The 19,942-nt window shown below is 51.8% G+C and overlaps 1 protein-coding gene and 2 long non-coding RNA genes across 6 annotated transcripts in view; all 3 read left to right on the top strand.

Moving 5' to 3' along the window:
• The first annotated feature begins 2,346 nt into the window (after nucleotides 1-2,346).
• LOC125962120 (uncharacterized) lies at nucleotides 2,347-4,462 on the top strand. Its single transcript, XR_007473561.1, has 3 exons — nucleotides 2,347-2,477; nucleotides 2,699-2,975; nucleotides 4,287-4,462. It is a non-coding gene; the product is annotated as an uncharacterized LOC125962120 (long non-coding RNA).
• Nucleotides 4,463-4,718: 256 nt separating this feature from the next.
• Nucleotides 4,719-19,942, top strand: part of GAS7 (growth arrest specific 7) — a 201,320-nt gene continuing 186,096 nt past the window's right edge. Inside the window, exon 1 of one of the 4 annotated variants that reach the window (XR_004481842.2) lies at nucleotides 4,719-5,388. Coding sequence is in view for 2 of the 4 variants with exons in the window: in XM_033422858.2 (XP_033278749.1) it covers nucleotides 5,206-5,388 (183 nt within the window). In the remaining 2 variants the exon portion in view is untranslated. The remainder of the gene's footprint in view (nucleotides 5,389-19,942) is intronic. The other 3 variants (XR_004481844.2, XM_033422858.2, XM_004266841.4) reach the window with 3 other exon arrangements.
• Nucleotides 6,207-8,144, top strand: LOC117200353 (uncharacterized). Its single transcript, XR_004481861.2, has 2 exons — nucleotides 6,207-6,808; nucleotides 6,922-8,144. It is a non-coding gene; the product is annotated as an uncharacterized LOC117200353 (long non-coding RNA).

Raw genomic sequence — 19,942 nt, 5'->3', positions numbered from 1 at the left:
GGAATGGATGAGTCATAAAGGATGCTCCCTGCAGCTGTGCTAAATATCGCGTTTTCCAACGGGCTCCTCTCAGCGGTGCATGAGCACCCCATGTGCCTCAGAGCCTCATAATACCTGGTATTTTCTATTTTGTTTTTATATTTACCACCTGGTGAGTGTATATTGTTACTTCCTTTCGATTTTGATTTGCTTTTTTTTGATGATTGATGAAGTTGAGCACCTTTTAATGTTATTGGCCACTTGGATGTCTTCTTTCATGAAATGCCTGTTCAAGTCTTTTCCCTTTCCTCTATTGCGTCATCCATCTTTTTCTTCTTGATTGATAGGAACTCTTTATATATGCTCCATACTTGTCTCTCTATCCCAGGCCCAACACACTGTCCATGTGATAGCACAGCCTTAATAGCTCTTCAGGTCGTTGCTGAATAAACTGGCCCATGGGTATGGAAGAGCATCCTTGTTTTGTTTTTTTAATTTTTAAAATATTTATTTATTATTTATTTTGGCTGCTCCGGGTCTTAGTTGTGGCATGAAGACTTCTTAGCTGCGGTATGCATGAGGGATCTAGTTTCCCGACCAGGGATCGAACCCGGGTCCCCTGCATTGGGAGCATGGAGTCCTACCCACTGGACCACGAGGGAAGTCCCAGGGCATCCCTGTTGAATGAATGAGGCCTTTGCATATTTTTGTTTATTTTTTGGTTTATGTTAGCAGCTTTACTGAAGTATAATTTACATACCAAAAAATTTACTTGTTTTAAGTGTACAATTCAATGATTTCTGGAACTGTGCAGAACCATTACCACAGCCCAATTTTAGAAAGAAACCTTCTGCCCCTTTGCTTACTCCCTATTCCCACTTCCATCCTCAGGCAACTGCTAATCTCTTTGCTGTCTCTATAGATTTGCCCTTTCTGGACATTTTACATAAATGCAACCACACAATACTGGCTTCTTTCACTAGGCATGGTGGGCGTCTTTGAGATGCATCCTGTATCAGTACTCCATTCCTTTTTGTGGCTGAGTGAGTAGTCCATTGTACGGGTATACCACATCTCCTCTGTTCATCAGTTGATGGGCATTTGGATGATTTCCACTGTTTGGCTCTTAGAAATAGTGCTGCTGTGGATGTTCCCTGCGAGTTTTTGTGTGGTTGTCTTCATTTCTCTTACGTAGATACCTAGGACTATTGCTGGGTCATACGGTCAAGTTATGTTTAATTTTTTAAGAAATTGAAATCCTTGTATGTCTCTGCCATCCATAGGCTGCGGGTGCAAGGGCATGTGAGACTGTCTCAAGTAGAAAAGAGATATCCACCAGCACATAGCTATCAAGTGCACAGTGTTGAGAGAAAGCGAAGACAAAGGGAGCAAAGCCTGATCTTGGGAGTTCACAGTCTAATCCAGATGTTCTAACACATGTGTTTATAGAGTAACTTGGCAATATGGAAAATCTGAATCTGCACAAAGGTCCAAACTATCTGTGCAAAACGAATTGAGGAAGTACTGAATGCCTACTTTTTGCAATGTTAGGCTTTAGGAGGGATAGACGGAAATTTAAAACAAACATGGTATCCTTCCCCTGAGTTACTAAGCATCTAATCAGTAATGTAAGACTTAGTTATCAAAGAAGTTAGATAATTAGAGATTTAAATACAAGTTCAAGATAATAACAGAAGATTTGGGTGGGGGAGGAAAGCAAGGAGGAAAATAGATAAGGGAGAAACTCATCTTTCCTTCAAGGTCTTGGGAGAAAACAGAAACCCAGAGTGTGTTCCTTTAAAATTTTTGGCATTCCAAAGATGTAAGGGTTTCCACTTCTATTACTGCCCTGGAAATCTTAGTTCAAAAAGAAGTGTTGGATAATAACTAACCAGGACCATTGGGCCAGGTAGATAATAATGACTGCTAATATTTGAGTACTTAATGTGCCAGCCATTGCTCTAAACAGTTTACATTTTTACTCACTCAATCCTCTTAATAACTCTATGATAGAAATACTACTATCATCTTCTAATGATGAGGAAAACGAGGCTCAAAGAGGTTAAGTACATTGCCCAAGGGCACGCAGCTAGAAAATGGCAGAACTGAACTTTGGATACAGGGAGTCCAGAGCCTACACATTTAACCACCTCAAGTCCTATAGTCCAGCTATTGGATTCAGTCTCCAATCACAGATGGGGAAATAGACCCAGAGGTGTCAGGGGATTTATCTGAGATCAGGGACAGGAGTTCCACTGACTGCTAGTGCAGTCTTACTTGTATCGAGAGTGACATTGGGTATCACCAGAGAGTCCTTTAAGATGCTATTTGTGGATGAGCCACAATGCATTTTCTGACTCTGGCAGAGTGGACCAGAGGAAGCAGTGCTCCATGTACAGTAAGCCAGGTCTGACTTCTGCTGTTGACCAGCCATATAATGGTGGGCAAGTCATGCCCTCTGAGCCCAGTTTTTCTACTTGGAAAAAGTAGTACTTGTAGTTTTTTTTTTTTTTTTTTTTTTTTTGTGGTACGCGGGCCTCTCACCGCTGTGGCCTCTCCCGTCGCGGAGCACAGGCTCCGGACGCGCAGGCTCAGCGGCCATGGCTCACAGGCGCAGCCGCTCCGCGGCATGTGGGATCTTCCCGGACCGGGGCACGAACCCGCGTCCCCTGCATTGGCAGGCGGACTCTCAACCACTGCGCCACCAGGGAAGCCCCAGTAGTTGTAGTTTTTCTACACCAGCTCATAGGACTACAGGAATAAAATGAGAGAACTGAAGAAGTTGACAGCCATGATCAATTTTGGTGCTGCAGAACTGTTTGGGGCCGGTCATTTGGAACTGAAGTGTATGGCATGCTGTGTCAGCTGAAATTTCACAAGTCCAGACTGGATCACAGGTTGTTTACAGGTACCCCAGAGGAGTCTGGATTGCAGGAAGGCTCTGGACCAGCCATCCTAACTTGAACTGGGCCATATCATCAGATATGAAACCTCAGGTCAGCCTGCACAAATGCCCCTGATATAGGGCATTTTAGTCCCGTTTAAGACTTTGATTAGGTCAGTTACTTTTTTAAAAAATTAATTTTTTATTTTATTTTATATTTGGTTGCATTTGGTCTTCGTTGCTGTGCGCGGGCTTTCTCCAGCTTCCGTTGCGGTGCGAGGGTTTCTCATTGAGGTGGCTTCTCTTGTTGCAGAGCATGGGCTCTAGGCATGCGGGCTTCAGTAGTTGTGGCACGCAGGCTCAGTAGTTGTGGATCGCGGGCTCCAGAGTGCAGGCTCAGTAGTTGTGGCGCATGGGCTTAGTTGCTCCGTGGCATGTGGAATCTTCCCAGACTAGGGCTTGAACCCGTGTCCCCTGCATTGACAGGCGGATTCTTAACCACTGCACCACCAGGGAAGCCCTGGTCAGTTACTTTTAGTGACTGTTTTCTGTATCAAATTTTGCAGCTCTGCTTTAAGGGACTCTTAGTGGTGACCGTGGTCAAGAGTTTGTTTCCCCATGATTGTAGACAAGCAAGGGTTTGTGAATTTGCAATTGATGGAATATGATAAACAATCTGCGTTTGTCAACTTGCCCATGGCCAGAGGCCAGGCTGAGGCTGCTAGGGCAGACGGCTTAAAGGCAGAATTTGGCTCAACGGTGATTCTCAAAGCTAGGGTGGGCCTGGCCATGAGCATTTAATATTACTCAGGTGACTCTAATGAGAACCACTGATTCAAAGTGTGGAAAGAGATCTTAAGGCTCTCGTAGCCCAGCTGGGCTGGTTTTGTAAAGGGTATCTACGGAAGCACAGTGAGAGATGAGGGTGGGGGAGGTATTGTGGAGGGCCTGAAATGCACAGGCTGAGAAGTCTAAGTTTAATGTAAAAGGTAATAGGGAGCCATGGAAGGTTACTGAGCAGGATGTAAGGGCAGGCAATTAGGAGTATACAGAGAGATTAAAGGGTTCGGCTATTTACAGTGTAGGAAATGGAATTTAAGTTTTCCTATAGAGTAGGCGAACAAAGAAAGCTTTCTTTTACTTCTAGGCCATCAGTTCAAGGTCAGTTTCCTTCAGCACCCAGGTCCACTGGTACCAGCAGAGCAGAAGCTTGTCCCAAATGAATTTTGTAGGTATCTGGCACATTGTGTGGAACGTGGCAGCCTCCCACTAATGTCTGTTGACTGAGTAAACGAGTGTAGACTCCTCAGCCTGGCCCATCTCGATTTCAGGAGAGCTGGTACCCTGGGCCAGCCTCCCCTTTGCACGCACAAGCGACGGGGCCTGCTCCTCTCACCTTCCCCTCTTCTCCTTTTATCCGTAGTGATCTCCTTCCAATTCTACCAACTCGGATTCCGACTCCGTCGCCTCGCCGCTCGGTCCCTCCGGTGTAACCTGCTGCCACCTGGCTTCCCGGCTCAGGCGCCCGGCTTCAAATCTGTCTCTCACCCATTGTCCAGTTTCCGGTGAGTCAAGTTCAACCCCAGGTTCAACCCCTAGTGACGGCCACAAACACATTCCCTCACAGGCACCCTAGAGGAGGCGCCCGCCCACCACCGGCCACGAGGCCTACAAAACGCGTAGAGTGGTGTTTCTATCCCCGTCGCTTTCGGTGGTGCGGGTGTGAGCCGGGAGACCCCTCCCCAGTGACCCGCCCGCTCGGCTAGGGAGCGCCCGGCCCTCAGAGGGCGTGGCCACCCCGGTCCAGCCCCCGCCCAGTCCCGCCCCCTCGCGCCGAGAGAGCCCCCGGCAGGCTACCCGGCCGCCAGCCCCTTCTCCACGTCCGCCGCCACTCCCTCGCCGCGGAGCGGGGCCGAGGGGGATGCTTCGGATCCCACCTCCGCGGGGAGCTGCGCATTTCCGCGCGCCAGGGCGGCCCCGGCTCTGGCCGGCCCTCGCGGCGGCCGCCCGCGTTCCGCGTCCCCGGGAAGTTGTCTCCGGAGCCCGCGGCGCCTGGGTCTCCTCCCCCTGAGCCCCGCCCCCCCCCCCCGGCCCGAGCTGGGAGCCGCGAGCCGCCCGGCCCGGGGGCGTTGCCGCTCGCTCCGAAGCCAGCAAGTCTCAGCTTCCCTGCGCGGGGCGCGCGTCCCCCGCCTAGCCGGGGACCCCCGCGCACCCCCGAGACGGCGCGCGCCCAGAGCGCGGGAGCCCGGAGCGCCGGGCGCCTGGGACCCCGCGGAACCGCTGCCCAGACTGCGGGGCTCGGCAGGGATGCAGGCTGCGCTGTGAGCCCGGGCGCCAAGGCCATGTCCGGCGCCCGCTGCCGGACCCTGTACCCCTTCTCCGGGGAGCGGCACGGCCAGGGGCTGCGCTTCGCCGCGGGCGAGCTCATCACGCTGCTGCAGGTCCCAGACGGCGGCTGGTGGGAAGGCGAGAAGGAGGACGGGCTCCGCGGCTGGTTCCCGGCGAGCTACGTGCAGTTGCTGGAGGTAAGGGGCGAGGGCCGGGGCTGGGAGACCGGCGCGCTCGCATACCTGTTGCCCGCGCCCGGGAGGCCGGAGCCGCCCCTGCCCGAGGGGCGCCCCGTGGGCCGCCGATGCGCGCCCGACCCAGAGCCGCGCGCTCCTGGGGGTGGCGGAGGCGGCGGGCGCCTCTCCGGGCGTGGGCAGCGCGGGGCTCGCCCTCCGCGCGCTCCCCGTGCCGGGCCTCCCGAGTACATCGAGGCCGCCCTGAGGAAGCGAGAACTTGTTGCCAGTGTGAGTTCGGGAGCTGGCGGGAGCGTTCCGGCGGTGGCCGGGGCCGCAGAAGGGTTGCGGCGTCCGGCGGTCCAGGGAAGACGCACGGAGGATGGGGCTGGGGAAAGTGGCACCGCTTGGGCCCCGGAGCCCCGAGCCTGCCGACCCGTGGACGGTCGTCCTGCCGCGGGTCAGCTGCCTGGCCGCCTCCGGGCCGCCCACTTACTGGTCAGCTGAGCCTGGCTAGTCACCAGCCCGAGCCCCGTCAGCAGGCTTGATCCAGGGGTGCTGCAGCCCCCGGCCAGCGCCCCGTCCCCTGGCCCAGCTCCCCGAGGCCAGGGTTCAGAGCCTGAAAAGTGGCCTGTCCTGGTGTTCTGGCCTGGCCCCGGGCTTCACAGGACCTGCTGAGCCAAGTCGGCTGGCTGTTTATCGTCTGGGTGACAGTTGGGAGGCCTCGATGTCCTCTCGTCGCCGAGCTCATGGTCATAGCCTGAGTGGGATTCTAAGTTCCCCAAGTCCTTTGGTGGCTTGCGGGGTGGGCTTTTACAGGGTGTCCCCTTTAGTGAAAGGCTGCGAGTAGACGGAAGTATTCTGGCAAAACTGTCCAAATCATAGAGACTAAACTGATTAATAATTTACCCTCCCCCCCACCTACTTCACAAAGAACAAAGTAGCAAATTTTGACTGAAAATGCTCTGTGCAACTCAAAAAAGACAGAAAGAAAGCTAGATAGAGGTGAAACGGTTATGGGTGAGTTTGCCTGAGAAATATCCTGTGGAAACCTTATCAAAGTAGAGCCTGGCCTCTTAGAGGTACGTGATGTTTCTTTCAGGTCCAGAGAACAAAATCCCTCCTACATGGATTAGTAGCATTTGGCCAAGTTGAGGCTGGAAGGAGCCTTCCTGGGCTGTCAGCTGAGTATATTCGGGCACCTTCGTGGTTCTGTCATTTGAGAGCCTGGCTGCCTAGGAGAGGTTCAGGTGTTCCTCAGCTTTCGTAGTTCCCTTCCTGAGATTCAGGTGTGGAAGAAAGCAAGTGAATTGCTTCTTATGAAGACCCAGAGCCTCCTTGTTTCTAGCCCAGCAGCCCTGGCAGAGACTCCTGTCGTAGAGTCCTCTGGTGGCCACACTTTTCCAGGAAACACTGATGTGGAAATTTGGCTGTTGGATGTCTGGTGAGGAGTGTCCCTGGCTGGACTCAGCCAGCTGTGTGTTGGGTGGGGGGTGAGACTGGTGGGTTTGTCGGCTGTGTTAGCAAGAGTGAAGTGCCTTTGCTTTTTCTTCCCAGGGGGAAAGGGAGCGTGAATCAGACCACCCAGGGGACAAGCAGAATGATCAGCTAGGACAGCTGTGGGTGTGTCAGTCACAGTTCGTGGCATGTGTGTTGCCTAAGGTGCTTTCAGACAAGTACCCGTCTGTGTGAGTAGTACCCCTAGAGGGGCTTACGTTTGTTAAGCACCTGTTAGGCACCAGGCATGGTCCATACAGTGTCACCAATTCCCCAGACAGCCCTGGGAAGGGGGAGGCACTATCCCCATTTTACAGGCAGGCAAACTGAATGTGAGACAGGTGAAGGCAGTTGGCCAGGGAGTAATGCTTGCGTAGCTGGTTAGCAGCTCAGCTGGCTGAATGCTACCCTCTGTGCCTGTGTCTCTTTTAAACCCAGCTGTACCAGAAGGCAAGTAAAGAAAGGGTCTGGATCCCCGTGGGAAAGGGCCAGTGCAGCTCCCGAGGTCCACCTGCCAGTGACCACATCCATAAGGGAGGCAGGGACGCTGGGGCTCCAATGAGGGCAGCTGCTCCTTCCTACCTGGAGCATCTCTCCTGCGAAGCCTGGAGTTTGATTTCGCTCAGAGCCCGCTGCTTTTCCCACAGGTGGAGACAGGAGTGGGCCTGAGCCCCGCGACTCTTTTCAGGGCCAAAGCAGACGCATCTTCCACAGGGAGGATCATAGATCAGGCCCTTTTGTCTGTGGGAACCTCTTCCCTGAGCAGGCTGGACCTCGAGGCTGAGGCTGGGGAGGGATGGAGGAGATGCAGGTAGGGTCCCTTGGAATGGGGTGACTCCCCAGAGACAGGCTGGGTTAGGGGAGAATGCAGAACTCCTGAGGGGGTTGCCGGCGGTGGGCTGGCCAGCATATGGCACTGGAGGAGTGCCAGCCAGGTGTTAGTGCAGAAGCCAGGAGGCCAGAGAAGGGCCCACTTACTAGAGCTGGGAAGCCTCTGCTAGTGGGTGCCTGGCACTGAGCTTGCTGGGGGCATGGAGTTCAGAAGGCCAGGGGAGCTGTCGCAGATACAAGTACAGACAGGAGGGGCTACACCAGACTCCTGCGGCAGGAATGGGATGGTGGGTGTACAACTGAGAATGGCACTGCCAGCATAACCCCCACCCCAGTGCACCGTTTGCTCTCTGGCGGAAAGAGTGATGTCAGGAAACCCCATCTTGGCAAGAGTGTGCTAAAGATTGAGGGCAGTGTGTGCAAAATGCACACGCCCCAAGGATTTCCTCCTTGTTCATGTGAAAAAAGGGGAACTGAGAGGCCCTGGTTTGCAGGAAGCATACCCCGTGGCGGGGAGTTGCGAGCTAACTGAGACGGTCCAAAGATCCACCCTGGTGGCTTGCCCCTGTGGAGAGGCCAGTTTGGTGGAGGTTCTGGTCCTGGCTCCTGGGGAAATCTCTTTGGTCAAGACCCCAAGGAAATGGGGGGACAGGACAGAGCATACTTGGCTTACAGAGGGCGGCCTCCAGGAAAACTTCTGCCAAGCAGAGCTGGGGGGAGCCCTGATGGGCAAGGACTGGCCACAAGGATCCTGCTATTCAGTGAGTGGGGCAGCCTTCCAGAGGGTGCCAGGTGGAGGGGAGCCAGCTCCTCCCAGAGAAGGGAGGAGGCCTAACAGATAAGACCCACAGCTGCCGAGGAGTTATCAAGGCCCTTAGATAAAAGCAGCCAGGAACATCTTTCTTGAGGGTCTGTTCAGCCACGAAGAGGTCAAGGATCTGAGAGAGACGTGGTCTAGGAGGAGCTGAGGTGATGCTCTTCCCTCGAACGAAGAGAAGAAATTAGGGCTCTGGAAGATACTGTCAGGCATCTGCAAAAACCACCAGAGCTTTTGGGAAATAATTCTGGAGGTTAATAAGACTGGAATGCATACACAACAGAGCTTTCCTTGACAGAGGTGCTGTTCTCTGGATCCACGATCTGGCTGCAAGGTCACTTGCAAGGTACTCAAGAGGTACTAACGGAATATGACACTGCCAGCTGAACTAGTCAGCTGCAGAGGGTCACCCTTGCACCTCCTTCTCTTCACCTTCTGTTCTCCCCTTTTGGGTTCAGGTGATTGTGCTGCAGGAGTTTACAAGGTGCGGCTGGGGCAGAGAGATGTGGGGCTGGGGAGGTGGGCTGTGCCGTGGATCATTAAGGGATAATATTTTATCCATTGCTATGTAACAAGCCACCGCAAAACAACCGTTTGTTATTATCTCACACATTTCTGTGGGTTGACGGGGCTCAGCTGGGCGCTTCTTCTGCCGTCGATCTTGGTGTCTCTCATGCATTTGCAGTTAGATGGTGGCCGCAGCTGGGGTCCTGGAGGCTCAGCTGGGCTGGCACCTCCAAAATGGTGTCTTCACTCACATGCCTGGTGCCTTCCATCTGGCCTTTCTCTCTGCGTGGTGTCATCCTCGGGTGCCTTTCTGCATGGCCTTTCTCTTCAGCAGGGCAGTTGGAGTGCTTAACATTCAGGCTTCTTAACACAAAAGTGCAAGTTGCCAGGTCTTCTTAAGGCGTAGGCTCAGAACTGGCGCATCACTTCTACCACATTCCACGGGTAAAGTGAGTCACAGTGTGGGAGGGAGGTGCACACAGGTGTGTATACAGCGAGGCAAGGTTCATTGAGGCTGTCTTGCAGACTAGCTACCTCAGAAGGGTAGGGAGAACACCCTGGGACAGATGATCCATTAGAGAGGAAGCAGCGCCAGGCCAGACCCTCGAGAGAGCCTGGAGTGGGGGTGGGGGGTAGAACGAACAGATTTGGCCATTCTGCTAGGAAATTCTCCATCGCCATCCTTGCAAGTTTTTGTTGTTGTTGTTGTTGTTCGTTTTTGTTTTTAAAGTCGCCAGGGATTTCTTTATAAAGGCCACACAGTAAATGGTGCAGCTGATTTTGAAACTAGATTTTCCTGTCCCTGAAGCCTGGGTCTGTCCCCTGGGCCACCGACAGACCAGCCCAGCTTTTCCAGGGCGGGGCTGTTTGGTGCTGGTTGTTAATGGACAGGGTGCCTCCGAGCTGCCTGACATCTAGTAGATGCTTGATGTGTTATACAAATTGATTTTAATACAGGGCCTTTCTTTCTGTTACGTGGAAATTACCTAAAATGGGCGTGACCTTGTTCCTCACACCCGTATTTTTTAAGGCGGTCGTCAGCTCTTTCACAAAAGGCATAATTAGGGCTGGTGGTTTGCGGAGCATGTAGCTGTGATCGAAAAGATTACGGTGCTTTCTGCCATCTTCACGAAGTCATCCTGCCCTTTGACTTGGGGGCTGTGGCCCGTGTTTGTGGCTCCTGTGCTGTGTGAAACTCTGCCTTTGGCCCATACTCTGTCTGCCTCTGATCCGGAGGGGCGTCCCCCCTCTGCACTGCTCTGTGCTGGTCTGGTCAACTGGCCACCCCTCAGGACTTCAAAGCAGTCGGCCGGGCTTGTTGGAGTCTCTGGATTCGGGGCATCTTCACAAAAGTTCCCTTAGCAACAAGTCGGCAGGAATCCCTGACATCTGTTAACCACCACATGAATCCCTGCAGTCCATTACCAGCTGGAAACATGAATGGGACGCTGACCCGCTTGTACTCTTCCCAGCCTGAAAAAGCCCAGCTTTTATCTGACAGCCTGGTCGACCTCGTCTACGAGGACGGATGCTGGTCCCTACGTGGCCGGTGAAAGAAGAGGTTTGGTAAACCAGGAAGGCTTGGATACCGGTTAGGTGTCGGGATTTTTGTCGGGCCGCTCCAGGGGATGGTGTTCTCCCAGCTGCCCACTTATCACTCCCAGCAGGCAGGCGGCACGTGACAAGCTTTCCACCAGAATGTCAGCACGGGTCCCCCGGTCCTTAATTGCACAATGAGTAGATTCCGCTCTTGCCTACGGCGGCAAGGCTGCTGGGTGGTGTTTGCCCTGTGGAGAGAAGTAGAAATGGTGGCCAGCAGCTCGGCCTGGCTTGTCCTTTGGAGGACCAGAGCATGGGTGACACTGTGTAGGTTCAGTTGCGACAGCTGTGTGAATTGTGCCAGGTTCGTGTAGATTCCTCAGAGGACTCACCCACCTCCTCCCTCCGCATTTAGTGTCTCTCCTGTCTTCCATCTGGTAAAGATCTGTTTTATTAGGTTAACTTCCCGGTTCACTGTATTCCCCTCGGTTCTTGAGCTGGTCTCCAGACTCAGTCCCCAGGGACTTACATGTCCAAGCTAAACTCTTAATCGCTCCCTTCCTTTCACCCTCTTTTTCCCCCACCCTCCAAACCCTTGTGCATGTCGCCACCATCTCTCTACCGCGTCACCTGACTCTGCCCGCCTCTTACCTTTTCTCTCCTGTTCATTCGGGTGGCAAGCCTGGTCTGCTGTCCCTGAGAAACGTTTCTCAGAGCCTTCTCCTTCTTCACCTGCGTTGGCAAACTTTTTCTGTAAAGGGCCAGGAAACATGTTAGGCTTTGCAGGCCAAGAGGCACACTCGCGTTACAGCTGCATCCCTGCGATGTGTAGTGCGCTGCAGGCAGTGAGAAGCCGTGAGAGCGCCCATATGGTCTCTGTCACAGTGGCTCAGCTCTGCCCGCGGAGCACGAAACAGCTAGAGAGGAGCCCCAAACCGACGGGTGTGGTTGTGTTCCGATAAAACTTTATTTATGGACACTGAGGTTTGAATTTGTGCCATGCAATATCCTTCTTCTTTCGCTTTGTTTTCAACCATTTAAAGATGGATAGGCCATTCTTAGCTTATGGGCTGTGTGTAGTTTGCCAGTCCCTGTTCAAAAGTTGATCGTTCATTCAACAACCCCTAATTGAGTGCCGACGATGGGCTGTGAGCACTGCTGGAGGGGAAGCAGTGATAAGACATAGAAAAGACGCTTACCTTTTAGTTGGGGAGATGGTAAACTAGCAAAAAAAAAAAATATATATATATATATGTATGTATACTTTTAAAGTGGTATGGGGCCAATAAAACAGGGTACGGTGACAAACAAGGGGTGTGGGGTGCAGGAAGGGAGGGGTTCCAGAATGGTTAGAGAGCGGGGAGCGAGGACAAGAGAGGTTGGGATGTGACAGGGAGGCAGGTAAGTTGGATGGCTGCCCCCCCGCCCCATATATGTAGCTTGACTTTTCCCTACGAACTTGTATTTTGCATCGCTATCCTGCGTGGCGGAAGAAATGAACTGTCGCATAATTTGAGGTTGCTTGCCTTTCCCCAGGTTTGCATTTATGGTCTGGGGGCTTAACTGCAAAATCATCATTCCAAGGGCCCAGCTGTTCCTTGATGTCCTTTGGGCATCTGCTGAGCTGTGCTCCCCGCGTGGGTCTCTGTCTATCCATACTTTTGCCAGAGACAGTCTCCCGTCTGAAGGGTCCCTCCCTCTCCTCCTCCTCAGCAGTCTTGCGAGGACAAAATTGGAGTGTCATTCTCTGACACTGACTGAAGCTGCTTTTGCCTCCACTGGTGTGTTGGTAAATGTTTAACAATCAGCTTTGGCGGATGGAGGGTGGGAGGTGAAGTGAGAGAAGTTCTGATTTGTCGCGTTTGCCAATTTCTGGGGTGTAAGTACTCCTGCCATGGCTGATTTGAAGCTACCAGTGGCTTCTTTTAATTGAATACATTTGACATGCCATCTTGTGTAAAGTTAAGGTATACAACGTGTTAATTGGATACATGTATATATTGTAATATGATAGCGATATTTAGCACCTCTGTCACATTCCCTAATTATCCTTCCTTTTTAGTGGTTGGTAGCTTTCGGTTTGATTGATAACTTCGCGTGCTCTGATTTGTTTTGGAAAGCTCACCTGGGCTGTAGTGTGGAGGATGGATTTGCAGAGGGTAGGGAGGGAAGCAAGCAGACGAGTTAGGAAGCTGGGAGCAGGCTGGTGGGAGTGGAGGTGCTGAGAGAGAAGTGGATGGAACTGGAATGTATTTTGAGGGTTGAGTCAAAAGGACTTGCTGGTAGATTGACTGGGGAGGGCGAGGGGGCCTCACCTCTGCAGGTGAGTTGTGATGCACTGTCCCTGTGGTATCGTCCTCATCTGTGAATCGCCCATTCTGCCACCAGAGACCTCTTCCTTTAAAAAAAAAAAAGAGGTAAAAGGCAAATTAAAATTGTGAAAAAGTTAATGTCCTTAATGCAGAAAGTTCTTTTACAAGTTATTTTTAAAAGCCCAAAAGGAACACATCAGTACAAGAATGGGCAATGAACTTGGATAGACACTTTATAGTAGAAGATGCAAAGTCATCAGCATATTCAGTCTCACTAGTAGTCAAAGTATTGCACATTTTTTAAAAAGGTAGCTTTAATGAAAAGTGTCAAAATAAAAAAAGAATGAGTATTGGCAAGGGTGTAAGAAAACTGCCGTGTGCTTCCTGGAGTGTAATTTGGCAATATACCTTAAAACCTTAACAGCGTACGTGCCCTCTGATCCAGCAATTCCACATCTAGAAATGTGGATTCAGAAAGCATCTGGTAGGTAAGCGGTAAGCCTCAGAATACCCATTGCAGCCTGTTTCTAATGTAGCTCAACTGGCCACACCCTACCTGCCTACCAAGAGGAACTGGTTAAAATAAGATTCACCTGTTCTTCACACAAGGCCAGCCACGCAAAAGGGGCTCCACAGAATTTTAAGAAGAAAACATTTTTGTCAGTGATGCTAAGTGTTTTCATGGAGTTAGCATGGTTTGGATTTCACCTTATGACAAGGCAAAAAGAGATGGTGTTTCCAAGAATGAATTGCTTTTTAAGAGCAGAGACTGTGTCCCATGCATCCTTTTGTGCAAAGAACAGGTTGAAGGAATACTTGCCTGGCCCAAGGCCACGTTCTTTTAGATATCCTTAGTAACAGCAAATCTTTGTCTTTCGAGGGGTGAATTTGATTTTTTTGGAAACAGCCAAAATTCATTTGGAGCCACGTCTGGTGTGTCTGTATGTGTGACTGTCTGTCTATCACCTTGTTGAGAAAAGGATGTAAAGCAGCTTACCAAAAAGCATACGGTATGGTAAGATAAAAGCATTAGTATGTGGGGAAATCTGGGGAAAGGAGAAAAGAAGATGATGGTTGGAGTCTGAAGAGTGTAGAAGGTAATCGAGTTAAGTAATGCTGTTTGGGATTTAAAAAGAGGTCCTATCCTCAAGTCATGTTGCGTTTAAGCGGATCTCGATGGGGGAGTAACAGAGATGCTCTGAAGATGGCAGTGTTGGGGGCTTACATGCTGTGTCAGTCAGGATGGGTTAGGAAATGCTGCCATAACAAACAGCCCCCAAATCTCAGTTGGTTTGGGGCTGCAGGACCAGGACCCAAGAAGAGGGAGCAGCCACTGTCTGTAATCTTGCTGCTGATCAACAGCACATGGTTCTTAAAGCGTCTTCCCGGAAGTGACACATGGCACTTGTGCTCAGCTCTCATTGATGAAAGCCCAGCCACACCTAACTTCAAGTGGGTGGGGAAATGCGATCCTGCCATGTGCCCAGAAGGAGAGAAGGAGCGAGCTGAATGTATGTGGACAGCTCTGGTGACCACCAGGTGTGTCCTGACTCGGGGATGCCCCGTTCCTGTTCCAGTTCAATCTCAGTATTTTATGGCCATGCCTAGAGTGGTGCTTCTCAAGCTGATTTTGATGCCTCTAGAGCAAGGCTTCTGGACCTTGTTGGAGGCAGATTCTGGCTCAGTAGGTCTGGGGTGAGGCTTGGGACTCTGCAGCAGTCTGATGACTTCAGCCTCAGCAGGTGCCCATGGCTCCTGAGACCAGGATGAGTGCTTACTGTGCTTTCACATCAGCTCCCCCTCCCGCAAGCTCTCCCGGCATCTAGCATGATGCTGGGCACACCAGTGATACTTGGCCTGATCCCAGACTTCCTGTGATTTTTTTTTTTCTTTGCGGTAAATACATCTGTCAACGTTTGGTTCAACAAAAACAAATATTTATAGTTGAGCACCTACTGTGTATGCCAGGCTCTCAGCAAGTCTCAGGGGATAAGTCGAGACCTGGAGCCAAGGTCTTCTCTGGAGTGTGCCTCGGGGATGCGCCAGCCCCTCCGGGTGACTCTGGCAGGTGATTTCTCTAAGAGACTTCAGTTTCACACTTGTTCTGTTGGAATGAAAGCCCTTCCAGACATTCTGCATCCATTGTTCTTTCTCAAATGCCTTCATTCCTCCACCCTTCTCATTCGCTCCTCAGATGCACAGGGAACTCCCGGATTAGTCAACAAAAAAACCAAATTAAGTTGTAAAAACTCTTTAGAGATGATATTTCAAAAATTCTACAGAAATGAGTCCTTGTCCTAATTTAATCATAACAGAGGCTCCTTATTTTAGCAGTGGTTCATGGAAGAGTGTCATTTGTTTTTGATTCACAATATAATGTAGAAATAGAAATAGGAAGTTGGAGGCCACTGTTCTCATTTAGCAAGTGTTTTATTGATAAATAGCTACAAGCCTTTGTGGTGTTTGGAGTGAAAAATAAAACTCTGTTGAGTTTTGGATAATCAAGGACATACTTCACACAAAATCTACTAATCTGGTAGTCAGTCTAATATTTTCGTATTGTAAAGAAGGTCCTGGAAGCCTGGGGCCTCCCGCTTGGTGTGGGCGCATAGAATCTACCTGTACAACATTACCATGTAGGACATTAAGGACAGCACTTCTCACGTATTAAGGTGCATGCAAATCACATAGGGTTCTTGTTAAAATGCAGATTTGGATTCACTGGCTCTGGGGTGGGGCCTGAGACTCTGCATTGTCTACCTAGCTCCCGGGTGATGCTGATACTGCTGGCCTCTGAGCCACAATTTGAGTAGGAAAGCATTTGAGTACCCTAAGGGGTTTTAAAGTTTGCAAGTCATGATTAAAGTCTGGAATTAGATTGGATTTAGTTTACTTTCTTTTTCCTTCACGGATCATGTGAGGCTACACAGGGTCAGGGAAGGAACACAGGTTTTGGAATTAGACCTCATTTGGAGCCTGTTTCATCCGAGAAGAGAGGTATGGAGATGGTAAAAAGGTAGGATGGGGGAGGGTGGTAGCTGGTGTTCCAGTTTGCCCAGAGGGGTCCCTTGATCACAGTTACCGGGGTGGAGGTGGGGCTCAGGCACGTTTTACCATGGCCAGATGAGGAAGAGAGGTTGCGGGCTGAGTGGTGAGTGACATGGGCATGGTAGTAGGCCCAGGGTCTTGACTGCAGTACGAACTTGATGGCAGAGAGAGAGCCTGGGGTGGTCTTGCCGGATACCGACTGTGTTAAGAAAAACATGCAGTGGGGGTGTGGCCACCGCATCTCAAGGCGGTTTATCGGTTCCAAGGGGATGCTAGATGCACTGTGTGGTTTGGTTTGTGGGCTGGAACGTGAGCCCTGCAGCTACCACTGGTGTGCACTGCTCTGACCGTGTTCAGAGACGGGGGCAGAACCAACCCCCCATGTGTGCCGCAGAGCTCAGGGCAAGAGTCTGGCAGCTCTGGGTTCAAATCCTGCCTCAGCCCCTGCTGCCTGGGCGAGTTGCAGAATCTTCCTAAGTTTCCTAGGGTTCCTGTGAGGGGAGCTGGCATCTCGTATACACTCTGTTAGTGGAGTTTACATCCCACATGTTCTAGGGATCATGCCAAGTTGAATGCTGAGAGCCGCTCGTTAACTGGGCTTCCATGGATGGGGTGCTGCTGGGTGAGAGAAACCTCTTTCCCTGGGCCCCTCTGAGATCAAGCACAAGGCTGCCTGGTTGCAGCGCCGTGGTCAAGGCTTTCTGGACTTCCCTGGCCGTCCAGTGGTTAAGACTCCGCGCTTCCAGTGCAAGGGGCATGGGTTCTGTCCCTGGTTGGGGAACTAAAGATCCCACATGCCGTGCGGCACAGCCAAGAAAATTAAAAAAATAAAAAAAGGCTTTCTGACCCATGGGTACAGATCACCTGAGCATCTTACTAAATGCAGATTTGGATTCTGAGGGTCTGGGGTGAGGCCTGAGAGCCTGCATTTCTCAAAAGGTCTGACAAGGAGATGCTGCTGGTTTGGGCCCACACTTTGAGTAGCACAACTGGAGAGCACCTCTGGGGGTGTTTCAGGAACTGCTGCATGATGGTTGCCACTGCTCAGGCTGGGCTAATTAGTCTTAATTGCTTCTTACCTGGGTCAGATGGGCCTCCGGCTGCCCGGACACACCCCGAAGAGGCTCTTATAATGAGAAAAAGGCTGTTTGTCGGGAGAGGTGACATGCAGGAGGTTGCTGAAGGACTTCGACATTCCTTTTCATCTTTGCTGGTCCTGGGCCAAAGGCAAGGTTTGCTTCAAGGGCCTGGCTGGAAATTCTCTTCTGAAAGCGTTGTTATGGGGCTCAGGACAACAGGGCCGGTGTTCTAGGGCTCGGAACCGGAGATGGTGGTTGGTGCCGCCAAGCAGGCGTCCCCCGCAGCCCCTGGGTGGAGCCCTCCGGTCTACACTGTTCTGCACTTGGCCTCTCTCCTCTTGCCTGGATTACTGCCGTGGTCCCTAACAGCAGTGGCTGCTCCTCTGGTCCCCTGGTGATGTCCATTCTCCGTAGTGACGCCACAGTGATTTTTCTGGCCAGTTTGACCACGGAACGCTCCTGCTGAAGACTTTCCTTAGCTTTTTGGTTGCCTTTATGATATAATATGACTTAGCTTTGCTTACAAGGCCCTTTATAACCTGGCCGCTGCCTCCCTCCCCAGCCGTGTTTTTAGCTGTTTTTAGCATTTCTCCGGATGCGTGATGCTGGGAAGTAGGAGCGTCATCTTGTCCATGAGGCTGAAACAGGAGGGAAGGGGGCAGGGCACAACCGTTAAAACAGTGACGCAGCCGTTGAGGATACGACAGAAACTGGTTAGAACCTACTAGGCCCAAGATGGCGGATGATTGACTTCCGATGCTTAGACCTCGAGCCTCATTATGCACTCATTGTAATATTAGCATGTTAAGGACACGCCCACTGGCACCATGGCAGTTTGAGGCCAAAAGTGGGCGGTGCCCCAATTCCTGGAAATCCCCATCCCTTCTCCAAGATAGAATATTCCTCCCGCTCATTAGCATATGAAATTACCCAGCCCATAAAAACTAACAACCCCATACACCCTGGGGCCTGTCTCATGTTCCAGGATGACCCCATTTTTCTGCAACAATCCTGGAATCCTCCAGTGGGACTGTCCTCAGTTTGTGGACAGTCTGGTGTAATGGTGTTCAGAGCTGAGCTGACCTGGGTTTGGGTGCTGGCTGTGTGAGACTTTGGGCCCCCTTGCTTACCTGACCTTGGACCTCAGTTTCCATATCTTTAAGACCCATATCAGAGAGTCGTTGTGAAAGTTAGAATTGTGTCCTTTGTTGTAAATGCTCTGCAGGGAGCCTGGTGTCAAGGTTCCGGATATGCTGGTGGCCACCCATTACTCATCGTCCTTGCCATTATTTTCTTAGTTAAAAAAAAACCTGTTTCCCCTGATCGTCAGTCCAGACCTCTTGGTCACCATTTCTGGTAGAGACTTTGTCTCTCTGGCTCTTGTCACCTCACGTCAGTTTCCATCTTGGTTCTTCCAAGTAAGTCCCTTTCGGTCAGGTTTTGCATCATCACTGAAGGTGTGTTTGCCAGTGGAAGTCACGGCCCTACTGTGGATGGACCCACGGCTTTGTCGTGGTGTATTTCGACCACAGACTTAAGCCAGAAATTCCTTTTTCTGAAATGTCACAGTTGTCTGAATCTCCTCCCATCCAGACCCTCCCTGAGTGTGATAAACCTGCCTGGGTGTGACCAAGATTAGAATCTTAGCTGCAGGTCAGTAATTGAGGGGAATTTTATCTTAGAGCTTGTGGCAGATAAACCCGCCTGTAAAGGCAGATTTTTCTGCAGAAGATTGCATCCTGAGGCCTTGTGGGTAGGGTACTGCTCAGAGTGAGGTGGGGTCACGGCACCCACGGATATTTTCAAGTTGATGTGTTTGTGATGTGGCCGTGGGGCCCTTGATTCCTTCTTTCAGCCCGCCAGCTGCCGAATTTCTGAGCATGGCTGTTGTAGGTTCTTTGGGGGCAGGAGGGGAGCACAGTAGTGGGAAACTCTGCCTGTGCCCCTGTTCCCCTCTGCCCCGGCCCTAGAATCTGACTGTTCATGGTGGCACTTGTAGGGCTTTCTGCTCGTCCTTGTCCGTCCCCCCTGCCCCCCCACCCACCCACCAACAAGGGCACAGAGGAGAAGTCATCTCTCTGGGCTCACGACAGCCCACCCAGAGGAGAGAGCAGGGAGGGTCTCCTGTTTTTGACTCTCTTGTGAAAAGAGGAGACAGTCTGGTCTTCAGGAAAAAAAAAATATTGGTGTGGATCTTTTAAAGGATTCTTCTTGCTACTGAGGCCAGACGACTGAGGCACGTGGATTGGGTATCTGGGATCAGACAGACAGTGAGCTGGGGTTTGGGGGGGTTCCTACGGACGCCGGTGGTGGGACGAGACCTGCTCCGTGTGTGCCCTTAAGGAGCCCTGCGGTGGGCGTGGCTGCGGAGATGCCGCGGGTGTGGAGGGTTTCAGATGGGCTTCCTCTGCTACCCCCAGGAGAAGATGGCCAGAGTAGAAGCGTAGCCGGCTCTCTTCCTCACCTGGGCAGAGTCCCCAGGGGAGCCATGCCGAGCACCTTTGGCAGGTGGGGAGGCCTGCCAGTGGGGCATGTGTGGCGAATAGCCTGGCCAAAGCATCATCGGCCACCCCGGGGGGGTTGTGGAGCCACCTCTGGCCTGAGCCTCTTGCCCTTTGCTCTTGACTATGTCCCCGGCCCAAGAAGATGGCTTGGATGAGGCGTGAATGGGGGCAGGGGGAAGAGAGCTGGCCTGAAGTCTCCAAATCACCCCGACCCGGGGTCACTGGTGCTATAGCTCCTTGGGGGGGTCTGACACAAGTGCTGCCTTCCTGGCTCCACATGCCCTCCGGGGACCATGGTCGGGGGTGGGTGGGGACCTTGATCACCATCCTGTTCAGATGACTCCGGGGATGCCTCCAGGAAACCCTAGCGCTCTGCGGGGAGACGGTTTAAAAAGCCCAGTATCATGGTCCGCTGAATGCCAGCATTCCTCTTTGCCCGTCAGC

The sequence above is a fragment of the Orcinus orca genome, chromosome 19 (genome assembly GCF_937001465.1).
Source record: "Orcinus orca chromosome 19, mOrcOrc1.1, whole genome shotgun sequence".
NCBI classification, from domain to species: domain Eukaryota; kingdom Metazoa; phylum Chordata; class Mammalia; order Artiodactyla; family Delphinidae; genus Orcinus; species Orcinus orca.
The sequence above is the reverse complement of the archived record's forward strand: the minus strand, read 5'-3'. Positions and strand labels throughout refer to the sequence as shown.